The following is a 14,532-nucleotide window of genomic DNA, read 5'->3' on the forward strand; positions in this document are numbered from 1 at the left end:
TTTTTTTTAGACCATCCTTTTGTTGAATATTTTGATTTTACGAATGACTTTAAAAAATATATCAAATTGTAACGAATTGATTTAGAGGCCCTTTTTAATTTCTTGAAAACATTCACACTCTCTAAAACGTTAAACTCTAAGCATCATCCACTATGCGACAGTTTCCCCCATCGCATTCGCTTCTTGTTGTTTCGATTTGTTCTGTTTTTCATCTAAAACACGCTCCAACATTCCACATTAGGACTTGATGATACGTACTATAACATAATGATTATGAACTTACCTATGACAAGACGAATCAATAGGATGAAAACAAACCCTTGACGCAAGCGAGATACCATTTTCTCTCTCTTCGATGAGGTTGTCTATACATACAATCAGCAAAGTGTCGGCTTCATTAAAAAAAGAGTGTTGGATACATTCAATACTTGTACACAAGAGAGAGAGAGAGAGAGGGGGGGGGGGGAGGAGAGGGAGAGAGAGAGAGAGGAGGAGAGACAGGGAGAGAGAGAGTTGTGATCCTGGGAACTGGAAGCAAACTCTTTGAACAGAAAATCTTCACTTCAGAACTCAGCGACAATTTCTTTTCTTCAGCCTTAACAGATGTATATAGCTCCTTCATTTTGGGTTTGTTAATAGCGTGAGAAGTAGTTAGTAGACACTCTGGGAAGATCCGAGAATTCCACATGTATAAGAATCCTTCGCTGTGTACTGGGATGGTATATTAGTTTGGTTGAGACGGGGATTCACATTTTGGACTTTTTGAGAGATACACTTATGAAATGTCAAAGCGTACATACTTCTAAGTATTCAAAGTTCATTTGTTGAAAAGTGGTTCTCAAACCGCTCAGATATCAGAGAACGAACCGAAATTAAACAAAGTGGTCCTAATAAAAGCTGGGACCCATCTTCTTCTGTTATAAGGATTTTCTTTTTCCCGGATTCCACAGCCATTTCACAAGCAATTTTCATCAAATAAACTTTAAATCAATCTTAGAATAGTATACTCTTTCATATTTCATTAGTTATTTCTCACTATCTCGCTAAAAAAAAAGTTGGAGACCTAAAGTCCCATTTCATTCAAAGTATACAATCTCTTTAATTCAACTGGCTTTTCCGTTTAGGCCAATTTAAACATTATTACTCATTACCGTCCTCCAGAATATCGAAATAGTGAACGGGGAAATGATGTAAAAACCATTTTAAGCTCTGAAAACAGGTAGAAATGTGAATAATCATTATCTGCAAAGGTAATGCAAAACTGTACGACAATGCCAATAACAATAATTACCGCTTCTTTTACCACCGCCTTGAGAGCTGGATATCTTTAAGACTGATCAAATGTTAAGTTTTGCTAAAGTATATACTCCTGATTCTCGTTACCCTTTTTCATTACAGATTCTTGTAAGTAGCTCGTACCGCTTTTAATACTAGGTCTTAGGTAAACACCTCTGCAAATTTAAAGCTTATGATACAACATTAACCTTGTTAGTCTCGAAGGAGACTGCTATTATCCGGTTCCCTTTTGATAATGCTAATCGGGTTAAAACACCCCTAAGTGTCGAATTAGACAAAGAAGAAAGAAAGAAAGAAAGAAAGAAAGAAAGAAAGAAAGAAAGAAAGAAGAAGAAGAAGAAGAAGAAGAAGAAAATTACACCTTGCAACAACCAAAAAAGTAACAAAATTAAGACAAAAGCAAAGTATATATATACAAAGTGAAGAAATAAGGAAACCGAAAAATGGAGCTTTCCCACAATTACGCTGTGGTTACAAGTAGGTTTATGCGTACATAAAGTAAGTGCTTGAAGGTTTTCTTGCAAAGTTTTACGATGCAATACAAAATAAACACCGAGCGGTTAGACATAGTTATTGACATCATCATCCCCCAGGGTAACCGCTTCAGTTTTGCCACTGCTCTACTAGAGGGCCCTGCCATTATTATTACCCTTGCGTTGCCAGGTACCCATTTATACACCTGGGTCGAGAGGGACATGATGGATATAAACATCTTGTCCAAGGACGTTAAAGGGATCGTATAGTTTTTGGTTGAGACCTTATGAAATATGAAAGAGCATGTAATTCCATAAGGAATTCAACGTTTATTTGATGAAAATTTGTTTTGAAATGGCTGAGATATCCAAAACAGCGATTTTAATAAAGTGTGGGACCCACCTTTTATTATGATTGCTTTCTCTCTTTAAAAAATCGAGTGAAAATATTCACTCTTAAAAGAGTGAATACAAAAAAAAGAGTGAATTTAGAGTGAAATTGGAGTGAATTTTGAGTGAAAATGTTCATTTTCACTCGTTTTAGAGTGACCTCAGGGATCACTCCAAAATCTTCGAGTGATCCCTGAGGTCACTCCAAATGAGTGAAAATGAAAATTTTCACTCAAAATTCACTCCAATTTCACTCTAAATTCACTCTTTTTTGTATTCACTCTTTTAAGAGCGAATATTTTCACTCGATTTTTTTAGAGAGTTGTTTTACTTTGTTTTTGGATGTTTCAGTCATTCCAAACCCAATTTCCATCAAATAAACTTTGAATTCCTCTTAGAATGGTATGTGCTCTGAACTATTTCATAGGTGTTTTCTTGGTATCTCGCATAAAGATAAAAGCCCAATTCTCATCTCCACCAATACTGTACCATCCCTTTAAGCAATGGGCGGGAATCGAAATCGGGTCCTCTGATAGGGAGTCGGGATTCTTCTTCCCTATGCCACAGCTGCACCCACTTATAACATAAAGTATAAAGCCTTTTCAATTAAGTGCAAAATGTTTACCAAGTCGGTACTCTTTGCAATGAGTGGAAAAAAATAAACAAACAAAAAGGATGTGAAACCTCAAAGCAACAGCAATGAAGGGATCATAAAGATTAAGTTCATATTGATATTGCTCTATCAATAAATTCTATCCTATTTCATTTTCAAAGCAGTTGAATCTTCCTTTCAAACCGTATTATACTATAGAAGTTAGAAGTGAAGGCTATGTGAAGGGCTTTAATACAACAAATATAGGGGCTTCTAAGACATTATAGCTAATTAAGCTATTTTACCAAAACAGAAATGTTCAAGAAAAAAAACCTGGTAAAAATACAATTTTTCATTCGTTTTAAGATCCAAAACTTAAGGATACAGAAGAAGTATTGTTCTTTCAGAAAATATGAAAAACTCAAGATTGACTTGACCTCGCGTAAAATTAATGGCGTTTGACATTTCGTTGGTCTTGTGATGCATGGTCACACACACACACACACACACACACCTATGGTGATTATCGAGGACATGTTTTACCTACAAGAATTTTATCACATAACGGACGACCTGTGTGTGAGTAGGAATCTTGTCAACCGAGGACTCATTCGTATCACATACAACCGAGGATTTATTACAGAAATGATAATCGAGGACCTACAAACATGTTTTTACCCTACATGAAAAAGCAGACCGTCCGTCTGGTATGGTCTGCGAACCAAGGACGTCCTCGGTTCGCTGTGTGTCCTCAGTTTAAATGTAAAGGTTGTGTTTATGTCCTTATTTTCCACCATGGGTATTTAAAGTGCACACACACACACACACATACATACATACAGAGCACAAATAAGAAGAACACGAATCAGAAAGCAACAGACTCATCAAATAATAGTTCATAATATGCAAGTAAATTTACTAAACTTTTCCACAACTCTTGCTCTCATTGCTCATATACATTCATATCATGATCTCATAGAGCAACGTTAGAGGATAAACGTGAGTCCATTATCATAATATGTCACCCAGTGACTTTGACAACTGGAAAGTTCTTGGCCATGCGTTACGAATTAATAAGTTTCACATCCTCTATGTACAATAATAATGATAATAATAATAACAGCAATGATAATATTAAACTTTGCATCTTCTTTCATTCTGCAATATTCACATTAAACTCTCATTTCCTCTCTATAGCGTCATGGCGGCGATACATTGTATGTATCTCCGCAGAGTAATCGGTATAAAATATAATGCTTTCAAACACACTGTCTATAATATGTCCCTGCATTAACATTGCGAGTATATCTTCAACAATACACTGTACACAGCAATTACATTATGGATTGTAGATACAACATGCCAACAGTAATTAAGCCAAGGCAAGCGGAAGATTGGGGGGGGGGGGGGTTGTGGTGGTAACGGCTGTACATGAAAAGCTGAAGTCCTCGAAAATACACTGAACAATATACACTCCTCATGACTGATCAAAATCTTTATAATCACGGTCATTTTACTGGTGGAAAAATGTCAGTGAATAATATGTGTGATGACATCATCCTCAACTTCTGTTGTTGAAATGCTGAAACATTCTTCTGCTGAACTGTAGCACTTTCTAATCAACTCCTGTTAGAGCTATAGAGCAAGAAGTATTTATACACATGGAACTTATCAAAATAATCTTCTTAGAAGAAAAAAAGCGTTTTTTTATTTTTCTGATGAGTTTCTATGAAAGCAGTCTTCTTTTAAAGAATATGGAATGCATGATTAAAAAAGAGTAGTGTGGACATGAAGAGGGAAAGACCACTTTAGTCCAATGAAAATTCCATGGGGTGTTAAGTCATGAAATCATTTTTACAGACACATGCAATTCATTAACCTTTGAACACATCTTTGTTAGTTTTCAAGAAAAACTTTAAAACATCTCTGCAACTTATGTGAAAGAGAGAACTTATTTCAGAACTTTGTTTCCATGGGAACCTTTGAAGTGTTGGGCTACCCAGCAAATTGACAACTGACAAAATAAGAATGACTGCTTTCAGCATGTCTACACATCAATTGTGACTGGCATATTTTCCACCTCCCCATCTCAAGAACGAAATCTGCCAAAATCATTTTCCCTACATGTATACACATCAGCTGCTCGGAGGGGGTGTGAACATTTTCCAAGCAAGGTTTTAAGTTGCTTTTTAAGTCATCACGTTACGTAATCCTTGCATAGCAATGTGTATGCATACGGCAAACAGAGCACCTTGATCATGATTTTTGGGAGGACTACCTAAATACGGGAAGAACTCAACGAGTGATCAACTCTTCAAAGTGTAAGCGGAGAAAAAGTATGAATAAAGTATCAAAAAAGTTTCTGTTGTTGATATTCATAAAAACCTCACGGCTGCCCTACAATATGTATGGATGAGTCAGACAGTATTTTACATCTTTTGACTGTTGAACCTTTTTAGTTTGTTTTGTCTTGTTTGTTTGTTTGTTGTTGTTTTTTTTTGCAACTGATTGACAAATTGCCCTACATCAACGGAAAGATCTCATGATGACTTCTTAAAAGTGCTTAAAGACTCAGTATACTGGTCAGCAAAAAACAACATGACACAAAATCATTAATTTGAAACATATGTAACATTTCGCAGGTAACCCTAGAATCTGGATCAAATTTTCAACACTGGTGTGAAAACTTGAAGGATAACAATTCTTAGGGGTAGAGGTGATGTCCTATAATTGGTTGAAAAAGTGCATGAAAGTAAACATGTGGTACTAAAGCAAAATACACAGCAACAAATATACAGAGGCACAACGCAAACAATTGTTTTTTCTTTCTTTACCTTGACTTACAATAATATTCCAAATAGCACCAATCAACAAACTAAAAGTACACGTTGTAATGGCAAAAATACCACACTTTCTGTATACTCATAATGCACACACTTTTCTTTACTCAGTCCTTTGACTCGCATAATAGAAATAGATTACTAAATGATCCTCTGACTTTTGATTGCAGGTCATTGCCAATATCAAACATGTAACATGACTTGTAAGGTCAAAGGCTGCTAGAGATAGCCTGACTTGCAGGCTTATTCCCTATTAAAATAATTTACAGTCACATTTTTCTTGTCCCATATTGCAACTCAGTATTTGAATATCTAAAATCAATTGGAGATCGAGTTTTGCAGTACAATATATATTACTCAGAACTGTTCTTCAATCTATATCTTTGAGGTAAACATTGTGGCTGGAGTTGAAATCAACACTATCAAAAACAAACCAAAAACAAAAAATGCCAAACCCTGAAAAAAAAATGAAGCAGTAAGCCCAAATCTAGAGATCATCATTAGCTGGATGGCTATGACAAGCCGGAGACTGCAGAATGATTTTGTTGTGATGGCAATTTCAGCCACGCCCTTCTCCAAATTGAGAAGATGATATGGGTAAGAGTCATACACTGTATGGCAAAAAACATGAATAACAACCAGAAATTAGAACAACAGAGAGAAGTGGGACGAGTCTGGTTTTTGGTCACTACATGCGCCACACACTTTGTCGTGCTAGCACCTTACAATGTGGAAGTGACCTCATAGTGCATTAGCAATTTAAAAAAAATTCCCAAACAGATCGTAGCAGTCGACCCCAGTCAAGATTCTGTGGCTGCGTGTACACTTACTTAGACATTGGAGATAAAGGTGACCAAAATTTGTTGCAGGGATTCTCAAATATATCTAAAACTGGCCATTCCATGGTATCTCCATACTGCAGTGTGTCTTTAAAGGTCCAGTTTACCTTTGGGAGCAGTCATTTGAAAAATGTTCAAGATATCGCCTTTCATGCATATGTGTAGGTCTGTTGTACCACAAAACACCCTCCCATATAAAAGTTTTTGCAATAAAGTCTAAGACATGAGGAGATGTCAGTATTTTTCTTAACAAACCGTAACAGTATATGGTTTAGTCTGGAAACATTTTTATTATAACTATTGTTCACATTTTGAATATTTAACAATACTTAGCATCGACTTTACTGATTCAAGTTTGCACATTGGTTGTTTCTATCCGTAACTCACATTTTAGAACTATTTTAAAGCACTAAATGCTGCACTATTGTTTCATCTGCAAATGGTAAATTATGCCTTTAAAGCCACCCTGTGACCGAAAGTCTGGGCATTCTTTATACTCTTTTCTGACCATTTGCTGTGGTCATGGCAGACTCAAATATGGTGCAAAAAGAAAATGCGACACTCTGGATGGATGGAAACCAATACAATACTGATAATACTGACTGTAACTCCTTTATCTCGCTCCTCATATAACTTGTAATCCTCCCAGAGCAAAATAAGAACTTATCCAACAATTCCTGGGAGCAACACCATTCATAAATTCATTAGCCACCTGCTGCATTGTGCCCACATCAATTTCAGAGCAGTTTTCTCACAGCAACTTTTTCCTGGTCAACTTTTACGGATACTTCCAAAATTAACAACGTGCCAAAAATAATGCCTCCTGAAACAAATACGTGAACGCATTGTCCAATTCTCGGTATCGCCAATACCTAGGTGCCGTGTGCAGAGCGGCGTTTTAGATGCATTATGGGATAGCTTGGGGGACAAATTTGCCCCGGTTTTGGCTGCATATGCACTCGGGTCACGTTCTATCTTTATCCAGGGGTATTTTTGTTGGATATTTCTTTGCTTTCCATTATGTGACCAGCACATTGAAGCCCTGCAGTAGTGAACCATGTCTATAGGACTGCAAATCAGTAAAATTTAGAAACTTTCAACTTTTAAAGCTGAATTACAGCCAAGAAAAAAAGGAGTAACAACGGAAAAGCAGACAACCGGATACAACGAAGGTATACAGGAATCCCACAGTGCATCTGTGACAGAGCTCTTCAGCCTGCGTAGAAGTTTTCTGCGCATTGGCCATAGCGAGAATTGTATTCGCCATGGGAAAAATCCCTGATTCTCATTCTGAAAAGGGGTGTCACTTATTCCTTCTTCTGTACACCCCTATGGTTCTTGTTGACCAGTCTGACCTTCTGTGAAATGGTCTTTCAAATCCCTATATGCAACGCATTTTGCTCATGATATTATATGGCTCTTAAAATATTTTATCAGCTCAGCTCTGTTGGTCCTAGGAAGCATGTTAACTCCTTCATGACCAACCAGCAATCTTGTGATACAAAATATCAATGATTTTCTACAGGTGATGGTAGTCAAGAGCTTAAATCATTTGGTGTAACGACACATGATGGCTGTATGCAATTAATACAATACAAAGTATCCGGTCTGAATGTTATCAGTTTCCACCACTATCGACTTTCTCTTTCTAAATGCAGACAAATTCTTAAAGCTGCATTGCCCAAATTTGCAAAACATCTGAGGACATTTCTCACAGTGATTATTATCAAAGGAAAGCTCATTTCATTAATGTGATTTCTCTGCATTCATGATTCATGATCAGCCACACTGTATCTTCAAAACGAGAAATGACATCCTCTTTCGATTCTTGGTCTTGAAATTGCAGGAAGACATCTTGATCTCATAAAATGCGACAGAATCTCCTTTCTTACTATGGGATTAATAGGTCCCAAATCATTTCCTGTCTGAATATAACTGTCACCATCCACTCCACTCCATTCCACATTTATGCTCATCTTCTCAAGAGGAATACCGCGTACCCCATTCTCAGAAAATATTCAATGTTTTGTTTTGACATTACACCAATAAAACAACCCTTGAAATACAATGGCTGAAAGAGTTACAAAAATGTTGAAATGAAGGAAAGAGAAAGAGATCACGATGAAAGCTGTGATTGATTTGGTGCTAACAAAAATAAAGATTTTTGCATGATACAGTTGTGATGACAAGTTGCAAACGACCAAACCTTATACATATCCTGTCCAGTAATTTCAGCAGAAGTAAAAAAACAAAACAAAACAGAGTTGTCCAATTAGTAAATCTGTTTTAAGTCTATTCAATCAAAGCATGCCTTGATGCTTTTTTTTCTCCTCCGGCTTGCTAAAATACTCTTGAAAACTGATAATACTGACATCAAACTGACATGGAATCTGCAAAGAGGGACCTTCGCATCTGTGATACAGGTATTCCTACTTGAGCCACACACACAATGGGGGGCCCGACAGACTTGACAAATATATTATACAATCATATATAATTTCAACATAAAATCATGGCATGCCCTGACATTGGACCAGACTCCTTCCGTCATGTATTTCTGTTGTGGAGGTTTCCTTGCCTCATCACTGCACGACTTCTGAAATTTTCAAATTGTTCCATTAATTCTTACTGATTTTTTAAAAGTAATCAGTTACAAGTCTGATACTCTGTACAGTGAGAACAAGTGGATGGGGAAGATCGCTATTTTTTTTTTTCATTGTCTTCACATTGGAAATTGAAGTTGCTTTCTCTCCTTCAAAAATGAGTCAACGGACCATTTTTTATGGTGTATATAATCATTTCTACAAAAGTCTTTCTTACGTCCTTTTCTTTGTTGTTGTTTTTCCACTTGGAGTTTGAGTACATTACGTATGTAGGTCTTGTCATTACCTAGTACATCCAAAACTTTATATTCCAGAAGGAATCCTAGTCATATGGCACACAATGAATCCCCATGAATCCCTCACAATGACATTTCTTTCAAGGAAAAAGGGAGGGACACCCTCATCCTTGCCAACATTCATTACGTGGAGGTTCTGTGGCCTAGTGGTTGGGGTGCTGTACACTTTGATCAGAAGCTCACAGGTTCAAGTCCCAAGCTTGGGTGAAACCAATGCATTTCATCATGGCACCACCGTCTAGCAATCCTCCTCCCTCTGAAAAGCCATGACCACACATAGAACGTAGCATAACAAAACACCTGTCAATATGGTTTCGCAAAATCTGTCCAAGTGTGGAAACTGAACATGGTGCACATGCACATACATAGCGATGACATGGAATATATTCACTGCGAAAGGGGTGGGGCTTTGCAAATGGGTTTACAAAATGGGCAGCACTCATGTGTAATTGCTTAAACGGGGCATACAGTGTGCACAGCCTTTCTATACACCTTTGATTATAACAAAGAAATGCATTTTGCCAAACATCTTGTTGTCTTATACTGTCATGTTCTGTGTTCCAGCGGATAGTCTTTTTCCAATGGGCATGGTCCGATATTGCAAATGTTATAACTCGGTGGTCATTAGAGGGGTGCCGTTCTGTGTATACTGCTGCTCGTAGGCAAAGTACGGGGAGTATGAGACTTGCTCGCAGGCTAACCTTCCCTCATCACCTGCAAGGCAAAAAGAAGATGATGACATTGAATGTATTACAATCATTATCTCTATTAGTATCTTTACATACACTATATCATTATCATAACCATCTTTATTATTATTCTTATCAGAAGAAGCATTATTTTAAAACATCTCTTGTGTATGTATTTTACCAGTACTTGTGTTCTAACTTTAACTATAGTATGAGGTAAACATAACTGAATACTGCTTGTTTATAAAATTTTGGGTCAGAACATATGTATATTTTCACATTTTCATTTAAGCATTTATGCTTTCATGAAAGTACTTCGCCAATTTAAATTCATTACATACCCACTGAACAAACCTCTGTAATAATGTTTACATGAATATTAATTCAAAAACATATTATATTACACTTAAAGGGATCGTACAGTTGTGGTTGAGACCTAATTTCAGGTTTCTAACATTTTTTGGTGAGATAATGAGAAACCTCTTATGAAATATGAAAGAGCATGTAATTCTGTGAGGAATTTAACGTTTATTTGATGAAAATTGGTTTTGAAATGGCTGAGATATCCAAAAAAGAGCAATTCTAATAAAGTGTGGGACCCACACTTCATTGCGATCGCTTTGTTTTACTTTGTTTTTGGATGTTTCAGTCATTCCAAACCCGATTTTCATCAAATAAACTTTGAACTCCTCTTCAAATGGTATGGTCTGTACTATATTATAAGAGTTTTCTTGGTATCTTGCAAAAAGTTAAAAGCCAAATTCTCATCTCCACCAATACTGTACCATCCCTTTAAATTTGCTTGCCATAATAAATGACACCTTTCATTGCTGAAAACAAACAAACGATTAAAAAAGATACTGGAATAAATTGTACAGAGTATGAGGAAAAATAATATTAAACTACAAAAGCACTTTGAGAGTGCAGACCTCCACCAAGCAGTTACGTTGTACTTTCCTCCAATGAGCTTGCTCTTCCATAGAGATCAGTGATTTCCACCCATACGTTTATGCATGCTGAAAGACTCTCTCGATCTCCCAATATAAAAGCCTTTGTTACATCATAAGCCTTCATAAAATTTGTAAAGATTTCCAGAACACTACCAAAATTTGATCTTCTGTTCTTTGTCTCATTCTCAACCTTTCCTGCAAGTTTCATCCAAATCTGTGCACAATCTTTTGGAGTTATTTTGTACACGGACAAACAAACAAACAAACAAACAAACCATCAAACCAACGGTAATAAAAACACAACCTCCTCCCTTGGTGAAGGTAAAAAGTCCATGGACAACTTACCAAAAGCCATGAGAGATTCTTTGGCTGTTGTCTTGACGTCGTCGATGTCGCACCTCAACAGGTAGACGAGTTGCTCTAGGGCCTCTGTGGCCTGAAATAGACCAATGAGACATGTACATTTGTAGATTACATCATTTTATAAACAAGACTTGAAATAGTACAGTGTTCCCTCATCTCTGGTAAATAATCTGTTCAACTGGTTGAATGATAACTGTCAACTTTCTCTCTTTTGCTACATCAGTCATTACTTACAAAGTTTTAAAATGCTATTTATCACGGAATGTATATGAACTCACATATTTCTTCCTTTGATTTTACTTGTTAGCGAATCAAAATTTTGTGCACATGCTTTCTTTAAACCCATTAAGGATGAGCCCTGAATATACTCGGGCAGGTGTCTATGGGAAATGCGTGTTGTAGCAAAATCAAACCGTCCTCAACGTGTCAAAAAAGGTTATGTACAGTATTAAATCCTACAGTAATCCAAGAGTTTGCTCCAAATCTTGCCTGACCTATTAAGAAGTGATATATCAAAATTGACTGGCAAGCATGATACAGTAACATACATAATCGAAGCGTGTCACATACACATTGTACAATGGTAATACATTTCTGCGCCATTCACATGTTGCGTCTATCAATAATATACGGGTCTAGGGCAATTACCCCCTGGGCAATTACCCCGCACCCTTCCCCTGGCCCTAATCCTAATCCTAATCCTGAACCTAATCCTATCCCTAACTCAAACTCCTAACCCTAACCCTAACCCTAACCCTAATCGTTACTCTAAGCTTACCACTAACCAGTATTTAGCCGGGGGGGGGGGGGGGGGGGGGGGGGGGGGGGGGGGGGGGGTAATTGCCCTCTCGGGGTAATTGCCCGGATACGATAATATACAAAGAACAAAGTCTGTAATCGTTGCCTAGCCAGTAGTCCTGCACCTGTTACACAGATGTCTGCATGTTTTCGTTCATGAATCAAAATATCACTGATTACAATGACCCGTCTTGACCTCACATGTCACACACTCACATGCATGGCTGCAAGTGCTGCACACCCTGCCTGTCGTAGCGAAAGATCTCGTTCCTCCAGACACTCCTGGTACACTGTAACTGCCTGCATCATGAAAAAGACACAAGGGGTGAAACATTAGGTTTTTAACCTGCGACATGCTCCAGAATAGTTCATCTATATCTACCTCTAATTACACATACATGTACTTTTCATCTCTAAATCCACATGTACATGTTTTGCTTAAGACTTTGATACTTCTTATCCTTCTTTTTCTCTCTTTTTACACTCAAAGGACGTTTTTATTAATAATTTGATCTCGGACCACTCTTTCATATTCACTATATTCCCTTAACCCGTAAGTTCAATAAACCACATTTCTGTGCATTTATATTGTGTCATTTCTGATTATAATTTTTACTATTTGTTATTGGTGTTTTATAAGGAAGAGTAAAAAAAAAATAATCTAAGCCCTTCATTGTTCATACATGTATATGCTTTACCTTGAAAGGACTTATTTCAAGAAACTCTTAAATCAATACAATGCATACTCATATGAACATTGACAACATATTGGAAAAGACTTCTTTAAAAATTTTAGGCTATAAAAATTGGGCTGTTTATTACATCAGTGTTCCTTATGATGGGAGTGCACTTTATTCTTGGACCCTGATGTCATCTACTCAACTCGACACACTGCTCCCACTTAAATCTCCCCAAGCTGTCCCCCCCCCTTTTTTTTCACAATAACCATTACAATAGTGCATTAATCAATATGTTCCCATCTGCTTAAGTTTCATCTCACCCATTAACCCGTTGAGGACGAGTCCCGAGTATACTCGGGCAGGTGTCTATGGGAAATGCGTGTTGTAGCAAAATCAGTCCGTCCTCAACCGACGGGTTAAGGGCAGAGACTATTCCATTATATAGATAGGGGATGCAAGGTGCCATGTCACTCACCCTCTGCCTGAGGTCATCCTCCCTGGCAATGGACTCGAGGTAGAGTCTCACCCCCATCTGCACAGTGGAGCTGTCCTCCAGTAGGAGGAGTCCCATTGCTCTCAGGTTTCCTGCTGGGAGTAGGAATCCCTTGGGAATACGCTTGATGGTCCGCAGGAGCTCAGGGTTACCGGGCTCTAGACTCGCCGTCAGCTCAACTGCATGATTGTTTGAGGGGGGTAATTAATTGGAGATGGTGCTCATAATTATGGTGGCTCAGCTAGGCTGCCAATAGTCACACGTCAAACTTTAATACGGAGATTCTAATAACATATCAGGAGATACTTCATGGTAACATGCATTTCAATAGGTGATGATACACGTAACTCCAAATCTAGGAGGGCTTTTATATCAATAGAAAGAATGAAGTGAAATTGAATAGGAAAAAATGTAATGAGCTTGTTTAAAAATAGCTTTATTTTCAGGAAGCCTCCAATATACCTATCACAGTATCAAAGAGACATCGAAGGTGTGATTAATCCGTTGAAGATGAGTCCCGAGTACACTCAGGCAGGAGTCTGTGGGAAATAAGTGTTGTAGCAAAATCAGTCCGTCCCTCAAGGGTTTAAAACTGGTGTCAAACTCTCACTTTGACAGGGACACTGCCTGAAGTATCAACAAAATGAATGCCAACAAACTACTAGTAAGCTTGGCAGGTTACGGCAAAGAATGCATGACTAAATAGGAAGATCTACATGGGGTGATTTCAAGTTCGGTGCTACCCTTGTATCTCCCATCCAGCTGCCTTAAATTGAGCTCCAACACTGACGGTCAGATTAACAAAGCGATACCGATCAAAATTATCAATCACAACACTAGGTGCTATCATCGCGACATTGGGAAGTCTGCGGGAATTGTGCGATAAAAAAAAAATAATCGCTTGTGACTACAATCAATTATTAAAAGATGTAGCCATGACTGCTTAGTTATAGATACATAAGGAGGAAGACAGTTTAAAATGCCACAAATTTCATCCCTTGAACAAAATACAACGGTCTTAATTTTGCTCCCCGGTTCAGATTTATGTAGCCATGTCTAGAGTGTTCATGTACGTTACATGGGCGACCATTTTATTACCATAGACTTTGCACGTAAAACGTGCATCTATTATAGATGTGAATGCGGGTCTCCCACGGCAACGCTGACACCAGCACCGAACTTGAAATCATCCATTGTATATTTGACCTATGACAAAAGAGAAGTGAGTGC

The 14,532-nt window shown here is 37.6% G+C and overlaps 1 protein-coding gene across 4 annotated transcripts in view; it reads right to left on the minus strand.

Moving 5' to 3' along the window:
• Positions 1–9,736: 9,736 nt before the first annotated feature.
• LOC139730202 (rho family-interacting cell polarization regulator 2-like) overlaps positions 9,737–14,532 on the minus strand; it is a 158,711-nt gene continuing 153,915 nt past the window's right edge. Inside the window, exons 17-20 of one of the 4 annotated variants that reach the window (XM_071641098.1) lie at positions 13,285–13,481; positions 12,346–12,429; positions 11,314–11,404; positions 9,737–10,043 (exon numbers count right to left, since the gene is read on the minus strand). In XM_071641098.1, the coding sequence (XP_071497199.1) occupies positions 9,937–10,043; positions 11,314–11,404; positions 12,346–12,429; positions 13,285–13,481 (479 nt within the window). In that variant the 3' untranslated portion in view covers positions 9,737–9,936. The remainder of the gene's footprint in view (positions 10,044–11,313; positions 11,405–12,345; positions 12,430–13,284; positions 13,482–14,532) is intronic. The other 3 variants (XM_071641099.1, XM_071641100.1, XM_071641101.1) reach the window with 3 other exon arrangements.

The sequence above is a fragment of the Diadema antillarum genome, unplaced genomic scaffold (genome assembly GCF_040938485.1).
Source record: "Diadema antillarum isolate AM-2024a unplaced genomic scaffold, OU_Dant_1.0 seq00000297_RagTag, whole genome shotgun sequence".
NCBI lineage: Eukaryota > Metazoa > Echinodermata > Echinoidea > Diadematoida > Diadematidae > Diadema > Diadema antillarum.